Source organism: Pteropus vampyrus, unplaced genomic scaffold (assembly GCF_000151845.1).
Source record: "Pteropus vampyrus isolate Shadow unplaced genomic scaffold, Pvam_2.0 Scaffold70, whole genome shotgun sequence".
NCBI classification, from domain to species: Eukaryota; Metazoa; Chordata; class Mammalia; order Chiroptera; family Pteropodidae; genus Pteropus; species Pteropus vampyrus.
The window spans coordinates 7,986,181-8,003,805 of NW_011888851.1; the positions used below are offsets into that span (position 1 = coordinate 7,986,181).

The 17,625-nt window shown below is 42.4% G+C and overlaps 1 protein-coding gene across 1 annotated transcript in view; it reads right to left on the minus strand.

The window, feature by feature from the left end:
• Positions 1-8,337: 8,337 nt before the first annotated feature.
• CCND2 (cyclin D2) overlaps positions 8,338-17,625 on the minus strand; it is a 31,677-nt gene continuing 22,389 nt past the window's right edge. Inside the window, exon 5 of the mRNA XM_011361804.2 lies at positions 8,338-13,692. Coding sequence (XP_011360106.1) covers positions 13,543-13,692 — 150 coding nt within the window. The 3' untranslated portion in view covers positions 8,338-13,542. The remainder of the gene's footprint in view (positions 13,693-17,625) is intronic.

Here is a 17,625-nt window from a genome sequence, read left to right on the forward strand (position 1 = left end):
GGATTCATAAATTACTGGGGCAGATGATGAGAATGACTGAGTGTCTTGAACGAGCTCTTAGATGCTTTCTCTATTCATTGTTCAGAGCTACTTACATGGCCCTTTCTAACTGCAAAGGTGATGGGAAATGTGGGGAAATGCATGAATGTTTGGTGAGTAGACGACGCCATAAGCACTGTGCGTGTTGGAGTATCCCAAGATTCTGCCCTTGGCCCACTTCTCTCCTCCATCTCCATAAAGCAACCATCTCCCATTTTATCAGCTACTTTTAGATGTATGATTCATTCGACATTATGCAATTATGCAATCTCCGAGGTGATCTTATCCACTGTATAGATCTTATTTATATCTCCCGCCTATAATTTTCCCTGATCACTTCATTTATTTATTCAGTTACCTACTCAGTTACCTACTTCAGTTACTTATTCGGTTACCTACTCTAGTGAGCATCTCAATGTAACTTTGTCCACACACACACTTTGATTTTTACCTCCAAAGACTTCTCACTCCTCTTCAAGTCTTTCTTATCTCAGTAAATGGTGAAATAATCTACTACTTTGCTGATGTAATCTTTGATCCTTCACCTTAACCTAACGCTCGCATCAAATTTATGACAAATTTCTGTAGGCTCAATAATTCAGTGAGTGCTGGACTTTTACTCATGTTTTCAAATAAAGATTTAATTATAGTCTTCACTGAAGATGAGCCAAGTGTGATAATACCTGATCTACTTGGAATGTGGGACTGGGGAGGAAGTGTGAGTTGACATCAGTTCTCCAGGTATTTAAACACTTTCAATGATAGCATTAAGGATTAAATTAATTATATTGGACCGAATGCTGGCATGTTGGTTAATTAGAGTTAGCGAATTTCTATTCTTGTTTATAATTTTTTTAACTGAGAGTTTTCTTCTTATTCTGATCATAAGACTCAGTTATAGACTTAAATCTTCAGGACTTCAAAGATCTTTAAATATATACATCTTTGAAATTTGCGGAGACTTCTTTTGTGAACTAGTCTATGTCATTGTGTATAAATGCTTCAGGTGTGAGTGGGAAGAATGTGATTCACTCATTATTGGTTGCAGAGTTCAATATATGTCTGAATCCAAGCTTATTTATTGTGCTTTTCAAATCTTCGTAAATAAATAAGTAAATACATCTAAAAGCTTTTTTAAAAGTTTATGTGGGCTCTATCACCAAATTATGTCTTGAGTCCACTACTCTTCCTATGACCTTACTACAATCTATGCTAAGCCTCCATCATCTCTTGTCTGGATGACTGTGAGAGCCTGTTAACACAACTCATACCTTATAAACCATCCCCTACTCAGCTGCCCAAATGATGTCTCCATGATCATATCACTTGCTGGAAAATTCTCTAATGATTCTTATTGCAACTAGAATAAGTCCCAACTCTTTATGCAGCTCCTACAAGGCCTAGGTGACTTGGCCCCTCTCTAGGTCTCCGGTCCCATTTCCCTCTTCACATCCTCTCTTCACCAAGCCACAATGCTTCTCTCTGTCCCTAGACATGTCATGATCATTCCTATCTCAAAGACTTTGAATTTTCTGTCCCTTCTGTTTACACAGGTCTTCCTAAGATATTTGGCATGGTTATCTCCTGCTCAGCCTTCAGATCTTAACTCAAAAATCACTTCCTTAAGAGGCCTTTCCTCAAGCAAAATAGCCTGCACAGTCAGTATCATCCTATATTATAGCACTTGGATCTTAAATTATATCATTTATTTACTGTTTTTACAGGTTCATTGCCTATTTCTGTCTGCTAGAATGTAAGTTCCTTCAGTGCCTAGAATAGTGCCAGAAACATTGTAAGAGCCCAATCAATATTTGCCATCATTAGAAATCATGTTCCTAAATAATATTTAATTATAGAATGACATTCCCCCAATATGTGTTAAATGAAAAAAATTAAAAGTAAGATAGAAACCTATTCATTATGAGACAGATTTTATAAGAAAAAAATACATGCATTTAAAAAAAAGACAAGAAGAAACGTCATTTGCATCAGTTTCTCTAGATAATATTTATAATGTTTAAAATACTTGTGCTGTATTATTACTAAAGGATTTTTTCCAGTGATATATACATATAATTAAGCAAGATGTCTTTCACAAAGAAAATTATCCAAAGGGTGGATAGGGGAGAATGCATATACCGTTCTATGTATGTGGCCACTCATATATACCAAGACAAGCCAACTTACTATTATTACCATTTAATAGAGTACAATTCTGAATAGTCAAAACAAATCTTAGTTGATGGGTATGTGTGTTCTTGGTATTTGTTCTGTTTACTTATGATTATGTCATTTTATGATTCAAAGATAAAGCTCTAAAAGACTCACAAGAATAGAAACAAAAAGATTTTAAGTTTAAGACTAAAGATGGACAGACAAGACTGACATCAGATGTTAATATAGACTGAGAGTCTTTGGGACCAACTGAGAATTGTGGTTTTGAAATTACCCGAGTTATTTCTAACACCGCTACTTTACTTTTTTCTTCTATTGCTTTTAAGTTGGATATTGTAGTGGTTTATGCAAATTTAATAAAAGAGAAAGTCTTGGACTTTTATTGGCAGGGATTTTCTTGCACCACCCACTGTCATAATTGATTACATGCTGTACCCTGATGGAGGAACAGAATTTCTCGGCCAACAGAAAATCACAAATACATGGTAAACCATCTGTTTTGTCCAGCGACTGAGAAATAATAATGTGACCAATGATCCAAGCAAGAAGGGGCTGCCAGTCCAACTGTGCCCAGTCCTCCATCAGCTTGATGTCTGAAGGTGGAGGAAGATTTGTTTTGGCAGCCATGCTGCTAACATCTGACATCTGTCGCCCAGAGTTCCCCATTATTGCTAGTTCCAAAAAATCATATCTGCCAGTCAAACAGCTTTTCTGCTGATGGACAGTCGAAGGATGCCTTCTCGGCCTGACGTGCTTCTGGGAAACTCCCCTTTATTTGAATACATGCATTCACTAATCCCTTTTCATGCCTTGCCTTTTAGCCTGTCACTTAATGGGAAAAAGATCTCTCCCCAAGCCCAAGTTCATTGCTCTTTGGAAGAATGGCCAAAGCACAAAGGGGATACTAGGAAAGTTGTAAGTGCTTACGGTTTTACTCTCATGGGGTCAAGAGTAGTCTCCATTGGGATCCACAGGAAAACAATATCACCCCACCCCCACCCCTGCCTATTGGGAAAGTTGACATTTGCATATATAACTCCTTTAAAAATAATTAACATGGTACTTGATGTGTTTGAGTGTATTCTTGTTGAAACTTCCTATGTATTAGGCACTTTACATAGACTACCTCATTTAATCCTCTTAATCCAGCGAAGTTTTGTATCTTATAAAAGAACAAGCAGAGGCCAGAGCTCTTATAGCTAGTAGGTGGCAGCTCTGGGATTCAAACCCAGATCTTCTTGCTTAAGTGAAACTCTCTTTCCACTGCAGCATCCTGACTCTCCCTGTCACATATTTGTGACAACTGATATGTAATATATAAATGTCTGATAGAGTCAACAATACTCCAGGCAGATAGCAAGCACTAGAGGGTATTTCTTGGGAAGGCCAGCGCTCTTGCTTTTGCCACAGCCCTGACAGGCATGCTAAGAAAAAGAGAGGACCTTTAGAGCCCTAAAATGCTGATCCTCTGGCCTTGGTTCCTGGAATGATTTAGGGTATACAGCATGTAACGTGGCAGGAAGTACTGCATTGGTGCTTCTGTAGTCTTTCCATTTTGATTTTACAGAGACAAACCCACACTAGAACGCAAACCTGGGAGCAGGGAGAACTGTGAATGGCTCCACAGGCAGATTCTTCCAGTCAAAACAAACTTTAAGGGAAAAGATTGACATTCCGGTACATGTGATTCTGGGCTGAAAATCCATGTGGCTACACGTTTTTAAGCCACATGTCCTGATAGAAACCTGAACAGAATTACTGTGAATAATAACCAAGAAGTAAAGCAAAAATGCCGGGAAAGAAAATCCCACTTCCAGACTATAAATGCACTGAAAAACTTTAGATCGTAAGGGCTTTTCTTTCTTTGAGGACTTTGTCTAATCCGAAGATGACATTCCATCTTCCGATGATTTCAACAGCGACATCATCATTCAATTCACCCCACCTTGGCTGAACGTCTCACTCTTTCAGTTCAATTCTTGGTAAGCAAAATACAAATAAATCGAGCAGCCCTGTGTGGTGGAAGATGTGTGATATTTGAAGCCACCTCTGGGTTCCAGTCCCAGCCCTTACTGTGAGCTGCGTGACCCTCAATTTACTCAGCTACAAAATGAGGTATCGAATTTAATAATGGGTTGTGAGGATTACAAGAAATACTTGTGAAACGCTCTTTTAACACGACAAAATGTACTTAGCCAATTAAAAATTCTCCCTCGTCTCAGTGCCTAAATTGGCAGTACTGAGTAGCTGAAAGATTGATTGGTATGTGTCTATAAAATTAACTTTTAAAAAGACTGAATTTCAAGTTGCCTCTCTGGCACTCCGCTTTTAGCCTCGATGACAGATAACGTTCATCAAGCTCTGGCTCTGTCTAGGTATCGTGGAAGCACAAAAACGAATGAGCCCAGGAGATAGTTACTATTTAACCCCATTTCACAGATGAAGAAACCCAGTCACTGAGAGGCTAGTAACGTGCCTACGATTCCAGAGCAGGCAGTCCCCCGGAGCCCTTGTTTTCCTTACCACCAGATAAAGAGCAGTTTGCTCTGTTATTTCTTGTATGTTTCTGCCATTAGCCATTGAGATCGAGGAGTGCCTCAAAAAGCAGGGGCCAAAGAAACATTTATTGAAAGAGGTATCTGGTACAGAGTACCCAGCATATAACCAATCCCTCCTATGGAATGAATGAGCAGAGCCCAGAAGCCCCACTTGGGGAAGATGTTGAAAAGTCCTTGTTATTGACTGAGGGGATGATTGATACATAGCCATGGGATTTGTACATTTTTCAATAGATTAAAAAATCTCACAGGTTTGTCGTATGGGTTCATTAAGGTGCCATGAGAACTAAAAGTGACTGCAAAAACAAATGGACAAACAGCAGAGAAAAAAAATGATCTTTAACCCAGCCCACCTGGCGATCTCAATGTGGGCTGACAACACGGTCTCAGAGGAATTTCAAAAAGCTAGCCCAGGCTCCATTTATCTGAAAACTAAAAACTCATAAGCGATCAAAGAGATTACAAAGCCTAATGGGGAGTGCAGGTCTTTTTTTATTTGGGCTAGAAAAGCGAAGGGAGGGTCTCAGGCCTTTGTGTTCCGCCTGGGGCTTGCAAGAGTCCTACTTCATAGCCAGAGAGGTAAGACAGACACATTTTAGGCTGCAGAGCTACAAACTCAGAGGACAAGTGAGCAAGATCATTGAGTGAAGCAGGTTCGGTGGGTGTTGAGGGGTGATGGGGAGCAGAGAAGAGGGCCAGAATGACCTCAGCTGCAGCTCCTACTGCCTCTCGGACTTGTTGCCAGCACGCAGATTTCCCAAGTAGTTAAAATCCTAAATTGTACGTGAAAGCTCTTATATTAGCAAGAAATTCCAAGGCAATTTAAATCATGGTGGGAGTTAAACTAAATATGCCTGCAGGCTGGATTTGGTCTGTAAGCTGCTGGTTTGCCATCTTCGCATTAGACACTGAAAAGAATCGAAAGGAGTCATGAATCGCACTAGCCACTCCCAGATGGAGTCAGAATGTGCTAGTAGTACCCAGAAGGAAGCAGGTGAGGGAACTGCTGGTCCTGCTGGTCTGCTGGAGAGGTATTCTGTTCTGGACAGTCCTGCACCAGGCTGGCTGCAGTTTTCTTCTGTCATTCCTGTCTGTGGCATTGGTGCCACCTGGTGGACTTCTCAGGGAGCGCCCTACGTTTAGGCCATGATGACTGAGTCCTACAAAGGCCAGAGGTAGTGGGGGACCAGGGCAGCAAAAGCCAGAGGCAAAGCAAATCATCGCAAATGAAATGGAAGCTGTGTTTGGATAAGCATAAACTCAAAGCAGCAGTGGGATACCGAGGTAGGGTCAGAGGGAAATCAGTAGGGCCCTTGCTGTTTTCTTAGTTGGCTCATTCCTGCCTGTCTGAGCCTGCAGTCAGAGCTGAAGGATTCTGCCCCTCCATTGTGGGGGAGGCCCCCAAATCCCAGAGCCTAGCGAGGGGAAATATGGAAGTCATGATTGACGTCATCATCTTGAAACTGTCAGCCTTATTTCTTTAAGCCTCGGGAGAAATTAGGCAGGCGGGAATCCCAAACCAATGCTTGTGGCTGAGTTTATCCTCTTTCATTGTTTTTTGAGGACAACATCTGTGTTTATAGTGTTTAAAATCCATTATATCGTGTGTGCTCATCATGCTATTTGAATATTTTCTCTTCATTTTTAAGATCACTTCCCAGATTTTTATTTTGGGGAAAGGTCAAAGTTTGTGTGTACCGTTTACAAGCGCTACTGCACCTTACACCAAGAGTGTTTTCCTAAATCTCACTTGAGGAAACCTGACTCAGCTCCTCAGAAAGCACCCCCTCCCACACTTCAGCATCAATGTATTCTGCAGGCATTGGCAATTGCCTTTATTCCTCTAGGTACTCTTGTGGGCTTGTGTGTTGTGTCTTCCCATAGAAAATTTCTTAAACCATGGGTTTTGTTTTCTCTGCTTTTCCTTGAAAGTCTGATGCAGGCCCTGTACACACGAGTTGGCTATGAACACTCAGCTTTTTTTTTTTCCTTGACACTTGAATCTTCATGCCCATAGTCACAAGCATTTTTGCTCTTTTATTGCTATAAGAGCAGGGGAGAAATAATGTGGCATAATATTCAGCTTTGAACATTTGCTTCATGACAGTATGTTGAGAATATTACCACGCCGAATGGAACATTTTATTTTGGCATTACCTCTGTGTACTGAATGAAAGTTCTAGATCTCTGGAAAATGGTTGGAAATACAAAAGCACTCACTAGAGCACAAACAAAAGACCTAGGATTTCTAAGTCTTTACTCCGTGACTTCCACTTTCAGATAGGGCATTGTTGTCTCAAATTTGAGATTTTCTAATTTTAAGACCAAATGGGTCTGAAAGAGCATGGAAAGGGGCCATTAGATGTTAATAGTCGCCGCTGTGTGGAGTGCATGCTTTGTCTTCTCCCTTCCCACCCTGAAACATCCATAGCTCTAAATGAGAAATGTCCCTGGTGTTACCAGATGGCACTTGGAAGGAGTGGAGTTGTAGTGTTAAGATAGAGCCCCAATTCTGCAAGGCAAGCAGATAGGGGAGGGGAGGGAGAGGGATCTGGCTGTAGTATGGGTTGTACAGAGGGCGGACGATGGGTGAGAGTGGCAACCAGACTCCAGGAGGCAGAAAGCCAAGAAAAAAGGTATCTCTGCTTATCTGTCAGAACAGGGATGTCAGTGTGGGATGGAGACAAAGGGGAATTTCTAAAGTCCTCGCAGGACTAAAAATCCCATTAGGCAGAGTTAGTTACTTGAGATTAATAGGCAATGTCTTAATCTGGACATTTCAAATGAGCAGCATTAATCTTACTGCTGACAACTCAGGTCATAATTAAACTGGAAAACAGCCTTCAGTGACTTTCAAAGACAGAGAACTAGAGAGAAAATACATTTTTATAGTAACACCAAAATGGCTATTAAGCCACTGCCTTCTGCATTACCCATCACTTGCAGAAAGGAAGCTGGTCTGAGGAGCTGAGGTCCAGAAACAGCTGGGACCAGGGCCTGGCAATTCACTTATGCATTGACTCTCCCACCCCCTTCCCAAGCTCTGCCTCACCACTCCTCCACCAAGAGCAGTTGTGTCCTGGTCCTCATAGGTCCCACAAAGGCAGGGATTCAGAGGGATACAGAGCCAGGAATCTGATGGGATCCAGGAAAGCTGCAGAGTTAGGGCCCTCAGAGACCACACCCCACAGAATGTGGAGATGGCACTGAGGGCTTCTGGCATCTCCCAAGCCAGGAGATGCTCACTCACAGCCAAGAGCGAGTAGCTGGCAATAATCAAGGGCCAGAATCTGAGGCCTTGTCAGGAGAGCAGTGACTTAACTCATCATATAAAGGTGGGCTAAGGCTTCTAGTTTATAAGATTGCTGCATAGGCAACCCAAAAGGAAAAAAGTGTCAGCAATTATTTGTGTTGCCGTAACATGGATGCACAGGTAGATTACCTTCCAGGTTAGGATTTGTATCTTACACCATTACCGATTGTTGCCAACAGAGTTCTGACATGAGAAAGATGTATTCCATTCTGAGGACTTCTGGTCTATAAATAAGTCAAAACAACCAGAGAATTTAGGTCAAGGTGAGTTTATTGTCCAAATAGCACAACCTAATTGCATCCAAACCATTTTCAAATCCATCTTTAAGCTAGTCAGAATAACAGGTTATATTTCAAATCACTTAACACTGAACAGATAAGCCCTCTTAAAAGGCAGCTGACTATACCATGTCACCATCATAACCAATAAAACATTTTCCATACTTCCTAAAAACCTTTCATTTATACTGATCATGCTACTTTAGCACTTGCTAGCATCCCGACCAAATAAACACCCACACCTCTTATAGAGTACATTGTGAGAGAATTACATTGACTTGATATGGCATCACACTCGTTTAAAGCAAAAAAAAAAAAATTATAATAATAAAAGAAGTCCAAGACGAGAAACTGTAACTGAGAGAGATCTGAGGTACATGGTACAAGGGTAATGAACATAATGGAAAAAATCCAATGGCCCGGTGATTTGCTGGGGATTTAAGAGTTGGCCAGCAATAAGAATTAAACCCATTAAAAAACAAAAACAAAAAAAAAAAAACTTTTTTTTTTTTTAGGACAGGAACCTGTCAAAATATATTGGATACTGTAATGGCTACAGTCAGTAAGGCACTTTTTTCCCCAAAGTAGGCTGCAGGCAAAGAATAAATGTTGCAGCATGCATGGATACATTTGCTGATGGCTTCTTGAAACCTGAGCCAAGAATCATGTCTGATAGCCCAGCCACGTCTAAAAGCAGAGACACACAAATGTAGGAAAATAATTTTGTCTGAAATGGCTGTTCTGGGTTTAGAACCTAGAATCATGAAAAGCCATGTGGTGTGAGGAAGTCATAAATATCCTCTTGAGTCTTCCTGCCCTATTTTGTACAAATGAACAGCATGAACAGCTCTTGAAAACTCCAAGCCCACACCAGTGGAAGCCTGCACTCATTCTATAGCTACAGAGTTTGTTGGCTTAAGGGGACTTTACTGTCTCAGCATTAATTTCCCTTTTAAAGCTATTCTCAGGGTTAGACTGTCTCGAAGATAAACAAAAAGGAATCCTTTTGGCTTAGAAACCAATTGGCTTACTCAGACTTCCTCCCCATTCCTACCGCCCATTCCCACACTACCAATATCTTCTTGAACTAGAAAATCATTATTTACATGACATAAGGTGCAAGTCTGTTTCTTCTCCCAGCCCTGCCCCCAGTGGCCCATGGAGAGAAAATCCCCCTGCCCTCTTTGAGAAAAATCATCCGGTCCTGCCTAATGTTCTTAACCTGTCTGTCTCAGAACTCCCAGAGCAGTGTGGAGAGACCCTAAGGCGTCTGGATCTCAGGAGAGCTACAGCTCCTCTCATTGAAGAGAAGCCCACCCTGTTAGCAAAGGGATGTTGTGTGACGCAGTCAGGTCTGTTTCCTCCTCCAGCCTTGTCACTTAAGCGCCTGCCAGTCTTTGAGCTATGAGTGCCCCTGACTTAGCTGAGAAGAGACAGAACAGAGCCTCTTGTATGAAACAGAGACCAAAGAGGACCTGGCTGTAAGAAATGCTGAGCTATTCAGGGGGTCCTGGGGCAGGTCCAGAACAAAGCCTCCTGTAAAGAGCAGCCCCTTCTCTGAGGAGCTGTCCCCTCAGCACATGGGAGATAAGTCTGCTGTGGTATCTGTCCCCTGCTTTTACCTCCAGGCTTCTTGGCTGTCATGAACCCGCATGGAATTGAATTATGCTTAGTATATATTTTTGGCATACTAGGATTCTCCCCCCTAGGACCTGGCCAAAATAGGGGAAAGAAATTTGTCAGGCTTGGGGAACAACTTAGCCCCCACTGATGGAGAAAAACAAAAACAAACACAGAAGTAAAGAAGAGATTTAAAAAAAAAAAAGGGTAGAAAAAGACAGGAATAGGTGTGGAACCCCTTTAGTAGGTGAGAGAGAAAAAAAATTCACAGGGAGAACTGACTCCTTTGGGACAGAATCCCCTACCAAGGAAACCAAGCTCTAAGGAGAAGGTATTAGTCACTTAAGCAATCCAGAGTTCCTTCTTTTATGGAGGAAACAGGCAGAAAAATCCAGACAACCTAGCACCTTCCCCATCAGCAACCCCACACCTCCCACCACACTAGGCCCCGAAGGTAGGAAGAAGAAAAGGCTAGTGGCGATCGGAGCGTTAGGAAATGTGGAAAGTTAGACTGCAGGGAGAGTCTGTTGGCCTGTTCCCTTCCTTGATGGGTTCTCTCATTTGCTGCTGCTCTTTGAGCTTAAGGACTGGTCACTATGGAATGAGTTTGTACTTCGTTTTGTCTGTAGACTCCGAGACGCCCCCAGAACTCCAGGGACAATGCTGTCTTCCATTCTATGGAACGCCTCAGGGCCCAGAAGAGTGTCCTGTGCAAAGTGAGCACTTGATAAAATACCGCCTGCTTACTTTTCCTCTCCAAAACTTCAGAATTCACCTACCACCCCACCAGAAACTCCCTAGAATTTAGGGTCATGTTAACTCGCCAAGTCCTGAACTTTCTCTAAACACCCTGCAAGAAACCGACTCATCTGGATTTGCATCTATGTAAAGAAGCAGCCTCGCCACCTCCCTTCAACTACCATCCAATAATCATCTGATCAATTTTACCAATCACGCCAATTCAATGCCTAAAAACCATTTAGTGTCGCTCAGCAGAGGACCTGGCCTTGCACAGCACTTGCTGCCAGTCAGACAGGTGAGGGAAGGAACCTCCACAACACTGCAGGCTGCAGATTCAGACCAAAAAACCTCTGAGATTATCCTAAACTGGGGATGCCTATGTCAGGGAAGGGGAAAGAGTGTAAAGGTCCTTCAAGATGAGAGGACCCTAAGTGATGAAAGCCCTGCTTTAGAAAGGGCTGTAAGATGAGGGTCTCCAAGTAGCCTGTTGGAATTCTTTAGTCTGTCTCCTGATACCTAAGTGCAAATTATGACTTCCTTGTATACTGTGTAAATGTCTGTGCTGAATGTCTGCCTTGTGGGGGAGGGGAAATCCCTTGGTTCAATTGTATTTTTTCCATCATGATGAGGATACCGGAGTCAAAATGGAAGCCTGATGACCTTCGCGACTAACAAGGTCCCTAGGTGTGAAACCCTGGGCCAAAACCACCCCACCTTCCACCAGAAAGGGCCCGCGGCCTCTTCCTCGCCGTCTCCTTTCCCCACATTCATGGGCTCCCGAGCATAGACTGTATGATTGTGAGGTATTATGAAAACAAAAATGTGAATTATTCTTTTGTAGCTATTGATTTTATCCAGTAAACCTGAGGTAAAGAATACTCTGTCTTTGAAGAATGTGATCAGAAGGAAAAAAACCCAAAAAGAAAAAAAAATCAATCATGAATATGCTACCAGAAGAAAACAAACTATGGAAAGGCTTTTCCAGTATGAAGAACTCATATGTCAACCACCTACTTCGGGACTTGGTATTTAAGCAGTAAAATAATATATTATAAAAATGTTTATAAAATAGCAGCACACTCTGTGAAAAACATTACAGCTAGGTACTGTTAATGTGAATAAGGATGAATGATCTTAGCTTCTTAGCAGCGCAAAAAAAAAAAAATAATAATAAAAAAACTGAACACAATAAAAGGAAAAATAAGAGACCCTTTGATTTTTCTCCATCTTAACCCTCAAACTATGAAACAAGGCAGAATATGTGTATAAAATTCTTCAAATAGCCCTGTTCTGATTTTTCTTTTTCACTTAAAAAGGCAAATATTTTAACAAATAGCTTCATTACCTGTCAATTATAATTGTGCAAAAAAAAAAAAAAAAGTTGTTGCTCCAACCTCTTTGTTAACTGCGTGTGTCTAAGAAGTGGAGAGGAAAAAAATTCAAGTACACTGAATACAACTTTGCAATGAAATGAATAAAATATGGAAAAGGGAACAAAATGCCACACTGATGTTTGGCTGTCTGTCTTTGCACCAGCAATAATTTTTCTTTACATGTCCAAAGGAGAAGTATATAGGTGGGAATTAAGATCCTTCTATGCCTTCAAAATGGTAACAGATATTTGTTTTTAGGCTTTTCTGAGGAATGTTGTGATGGGAATGTCAGCGGAAAAGGGTATCTCTTGAGTCCTCGCACGGACACCAGAACTATGTACCAGAGAATGTCAGATACCAGAAGTGAATAGTACCTGGACTGAGTGTATGTGGGGAAGGGGCACCAGAGAAAAAGGGAGGAGTCTATTCAGCATGATTTGCATAAACCATCCCATCTACCCCTCGGGAACAATTTTTCAAAGTGCTTTTCGAATGGAATGGTTTATAACAATGCTAAACTGTGGACCAGACATGCCAATCAGCACCAAAAATTAGTTGTTTCCTAATAAGGGATGCCAAGGTCACATTACTCTCTTTAATACAGTAAGAGAAAAGATTCCATTCCAGATCCCACCCTTGGTCTCCATCTGCCTCTGTTTCATGAGTTTGGTAATGGCCTGGAGCTAGATTGCCCCTTTAGATAAAAATGTGGTGGTGTCTACAATGAACCATGTTTGGAAGAAGAAGCAAGATATCAAAAAACATGGAACCCAGGATCCAATCGCCTGTGTCCAACTGGAAAATAAAACATCTTTTTTAGGTAGCAGCTACTGTAGACAGCAAGAGTTCGTAACAAGAGATCCAGCAACAGGTGGCTGACTTAATAATAGGTGGTTGAGAGCAAAGGTGCTTCTACATCCAAAATGGTTCAGTCATGTTGAGAGATTGCTTTGTACTCCCTCCCCATCATGTCCCTCCTTATTTCTAATTCCTTCTTGAGTTCATTGCTTTGCAATCTAATCATGCCATAAATAGCATACACAGTTCCTTGAAATTATCCTAAAGGGGGTGTATATATGCTAGTTAACATGAAAAAAAGGTCTCCTCTAATTTGTTCCCATATTGCAGGCGTACATTTTCTCTAGCTACTCTGCAGGTATTTCTGTAAGCATTTTACTATTACTTTTAACATAATCAAATAATAACTGTCCACATACACAAGGGATTCCCTCCTGTTGTACTTTGAATAGGCACCAAATGCTTTTAATCATTCCACTTTTATAGGACCTTTGTCTCTCACTTCTAAAAGACCTTTCAATATGATCTAAGTGGGGGCAGAATTTTTTTTTTTAAGTTTTATCCTAAACATAAAGAACAAAACACAACCATAAAGAAGGAGAGAGCAGATTTGAACATGTCTCTCCCATTCGGCCCGACTGACATCCTCACAGGTCAATATCCCGCACATCTGTAGGGGTGCTGGCTTGGTCCAGTTCATCCTCCGACTTGGATCCATCCCCCTGGTCCTGACGGAACTGCTGCAGGCTATTGAGCAGCACCACCTCAATCTGCTCCTGGCAGGCTTTGAGGCAATCCTAGGAGGAGAATGGTCCAGACCAGAGAGCTGTTAGCAACATCAACAGGGCACAGAGCATTTTATGAAGAAAACATACACAGTTCAAGCCTCGCATAATTCCATGCTAGTTTTCCAGTAGGAATAAACGTAAAGGAAAGGAGATGCGTTCTTGAAGCGCCACAGAACCTCACTACTCCAAGTCCATGCTTCGGCGTCACCTGGGAACTTGTTAGAAATGCAGAATCTTGGGTGATTCATAAACACCGGAGCATCTGAGAAGCACTGACATAGATAATGAGCCACGGATGGACATGCAGTGCCTGGTAATCTAGGGGCCATGAGATGCTTTCTGCTTGGGGAAGTTGGGAGGTGACAGAGAAAAGGGGAAGGCCAGTACTAGACGGTGCTATAGGACTAGACAAACAGTACCTGAAGTATAATTAAGAAAGAAGAGAATGGACTTAACTAAACTGACCATCACATAAACTGTATAAATGCTTGCAAACAAAAACAATCTGTTTTTCTGCTTATTTATCATTCCCTTAACTCTCATAAAAAAAACAACACAGAATGTTTACAAAATTCTGGACACTCAAGCCGTCTAATTTGGGTATAAGAAAGAATTTGCAGTATTGCTCTGATATTAGTCTATATTTGGTAGAGAAAATTCAGAATGTGTTTGCCCCAGGCAGAAGCTTCTGTCAGCTGGTTGACGTGGAATGCAGCGGCAAGTCATGGTGCCTGTCACTAGGGAGAGACTATGGTTCCCACTAGGAAATTGCTCTCTCCACTGCAAGGCTGATTTTCTGCACTCTGTTCAGCAGCATATATGTATGGAAAATAAGTGAAATGGAATCTGCCTGGCTCTTTCCACAGGCTAATATATGCTTCCCATTTGTTTCGCTGTGTAATTTTCCCTGCCTAGAGGTTACTGTATGCCAAGCACAAAAGCATTATCTTTACTTTCCAAAGAACTAAAATAGAATTGGAATTAACCCCTCAAGAACGCCAAAATTTTCCTTTCCTCTATCTCATCTACTCCACATTTCCAACTACAGCTTTTCATGAAAATTAAACTAGGAACAATGTGCTAAGGGGAGAGAGGAAATATTGCCCAGAATGTAAAAAGGTGGAAAAGAGCAAGGGTGGGTGTTCGCTGTCCTCCCACCATACTTAGGGCAGCAGCTAAGTTATTTAACTTCTCTGATCTCAGTTTCCGCGCTTGTAAAATAAAGATAATGAAATCCTCATAGAGTAAAGAATGACTGAGATAATATGTATGAAGTGCTATAAGTGGCAGTTCAATAATTGATGATTATTACTTATGAATAACAATAAATCACTCCAGGAATCGGAAAGAATTCTCTAGACGTCTTCAAGACGAGGTATGCATAAGCATATGCTCAAGATTGGTGGAGGGGCATTGTGTGACTGGCACTGGGGATTGAATGCTGAACAAGACAGACATAATCCAGCTGCAGAGGTCCTTGTGCCACCCTGAACAAGCTGAGGAGTCAGGGACTGGCAACCAAGGACCCATGGACATCTCTCAACTTTCCCGTGGCTTCTCCTGGTCATACCATCTACCCTGTCTGACCCCTCACTAAGTAGTGATCAGGAAGCTGACGGGTCTCCCCCGCCTTCCTGCCTCCCTGCTTAGGTCTTCCCTGCAGCCCGCCTCCAAGGCCACACTGCAGCACTGGTGCTCCTAGGTCACTCACCACTTGCCAAAGGTTTAGGTGGTGAAGGCTAAAGGAATAATGTTTCCTTTAAGGGCACCTGCATTTTAGTAGAAGATATTTAAAAACATTAAAGCCTTAGAATCTAAAAAAAAAAAAAAAAATTACAAGTCAAAGCTAAGGTTAGGGTTAACATATAAGGCAAGTCCTGCATCAGAGCTGGACAGTAAGTCCAACTCCATCAGTTTTCCTTCTAAAGCTGAAATAGCTTGTTCTCCACTTGAGCCCCATCTAAAGGAGCTACCTTGCTCTTAGGGGCCATGTAGTCAGCATAACATCCATTTTCAAATGCTAGAATCCTCCATGAGAAGTGAGAGGAGCAAAGACTCAGAACAGCAGCACCCCCCCACCCCCCAATTCCCCTCCATTCCTCACTGAGAAACGTGAGGCCACAGAACAGAAGTTAATATTGTCTTCCTCTTTCTCTCTTTTTTTCTTGCAGAGAATGAGTTGAATATAGGCAGTTACTGTGTGATGCCACCTCCCTGCAGAGGTACTTCAGGAGCTTGAAGGGTATGTTTAAGATTTTGTTTCTAGGAGGCAGGGGAAATGAATCAGAACCCTTCCAAACCACAGATAGTAACTGTGGCCTCCACAGAAGGCAAATCCTACCCAAAGCAAATGGCACGAAAGAGCTTTTGTAACGTGAAAAGGATGGCAGAATTCTCAGCTGACTGAGGGGCTATGTAAGCACGTACACACACAGGTGTGATGTGTGTATGGACATAAGCATAAGCATTAGATTCAAGAAGAAATGCCTGTTAGGTGTCAGCAATGAGCTCTCTCTAAAGAGGGCTTGACATGGCACGGCCGCTCGGTGAGGACTTCCTGCTGTGATGTTCGTGTGGAAGACCTTGTCCCCTAACAAGAAAGCTAATGCCTCCCAACCAATCCTGTCCAGCTGTCCTTCCTCAGAGGCTGTCTTGCCCCCATGGAAAGATCATCCGGTCAGCACATCCCTTACCCCAATAATATGACCATCACCATGTCAGCCACACCAGCATCCCTGAGATAGACAGTGAGGAGACAGGGCTCCAGAAAGCTAACGAACTTGATTTGGGGCCATGTAGAGTCTTCCCTTTCAGGTCACCAATGTTCCTACTTTTCCTGGTATTAGCCTTCCCTTCTAGCAGCCTGAGATCTTAAAGAAACATTTCCAAGAATCCTACAGGGAAGGCTGGGACATTTGGCAGTCACTTCTACTGGATTTTCAGAGCCATGGGACTTCATCTTAACACATGCATCCAGTGTCATATTGATGTAAGTTCCAACCAAGAACACGTGAACAGGTTTTTCTGAATAAAATGAAGGAAGATTTCACACAAAACACATAGTCTTCCCTTTTCTTCAGTCTCATTTCAGTCTCAATCTAAATCATGACCGACTTTGGCCCGTTCTCGATCTTTGATCCTTTTACTTGAAGAGAAAAATAATGACAAAAGCAGTTATCCCTAGAAATGAGGGACCCTGAACACTATTCCCTGCTCTACTCTAGACTCACCTACAAGCAGGAAGCTAACCTCTCCGGAAAGCTCTCAGGGGTCTCTGCCTGACCCTCCTTCAGCGTCGCTTCTTCACAACTTGGCCATGATCAGCTCGAGTTGCAACTACACAACTCTCTTGATCTTAGCTAGATGAAAAGCTGAAGGGCAAAAGCCTGTCTTGTATAAATGACGTCCAACGTTTTACTCTCTGGTGGAGAGAGACCAGCATTCCTCCCTGCTTGACACAGAGTTCACTCCCTGTGCTTCCAAAGAAGATGTGACTTTCCTGTGAGCTGGTGGAAATGAAGGAAGAGGAGAGTGAGTGGTGGTGCCATCGCCTTACTGCCATCGTGCTAACTCCACGCAGTCCCCCACTTCCGGCCCAAGGAGCTCCCAATTCTCCCAGCAGCAGCACAAGAGTGCCTGGGACCGGGGTGTGGGGACGTGACCTGGAGGAAAGAGGAGCAAGGCCTGCCTCCGATCCAGCAAAGCTGCTTGTGTTAGCAGGTCAAGCTGAGAGAGGAAACAGAAAGGGAGGCCAGCTGAAGAGCCTGAAGGGGAAAGGAGGCCAAGCTGGAGAACCGTGAATAAAGTACGTCCAAAGGGAAGAATTATAAGACGACATCATAGATTATTACAGAATCTGAGAATTTGGGGGTCCAAAGGGCTTCTGGAGCTCAAATAGCCAAGTGCCCTCATTTTACAGCTAGAAACTGAAGCCTGGCTCGC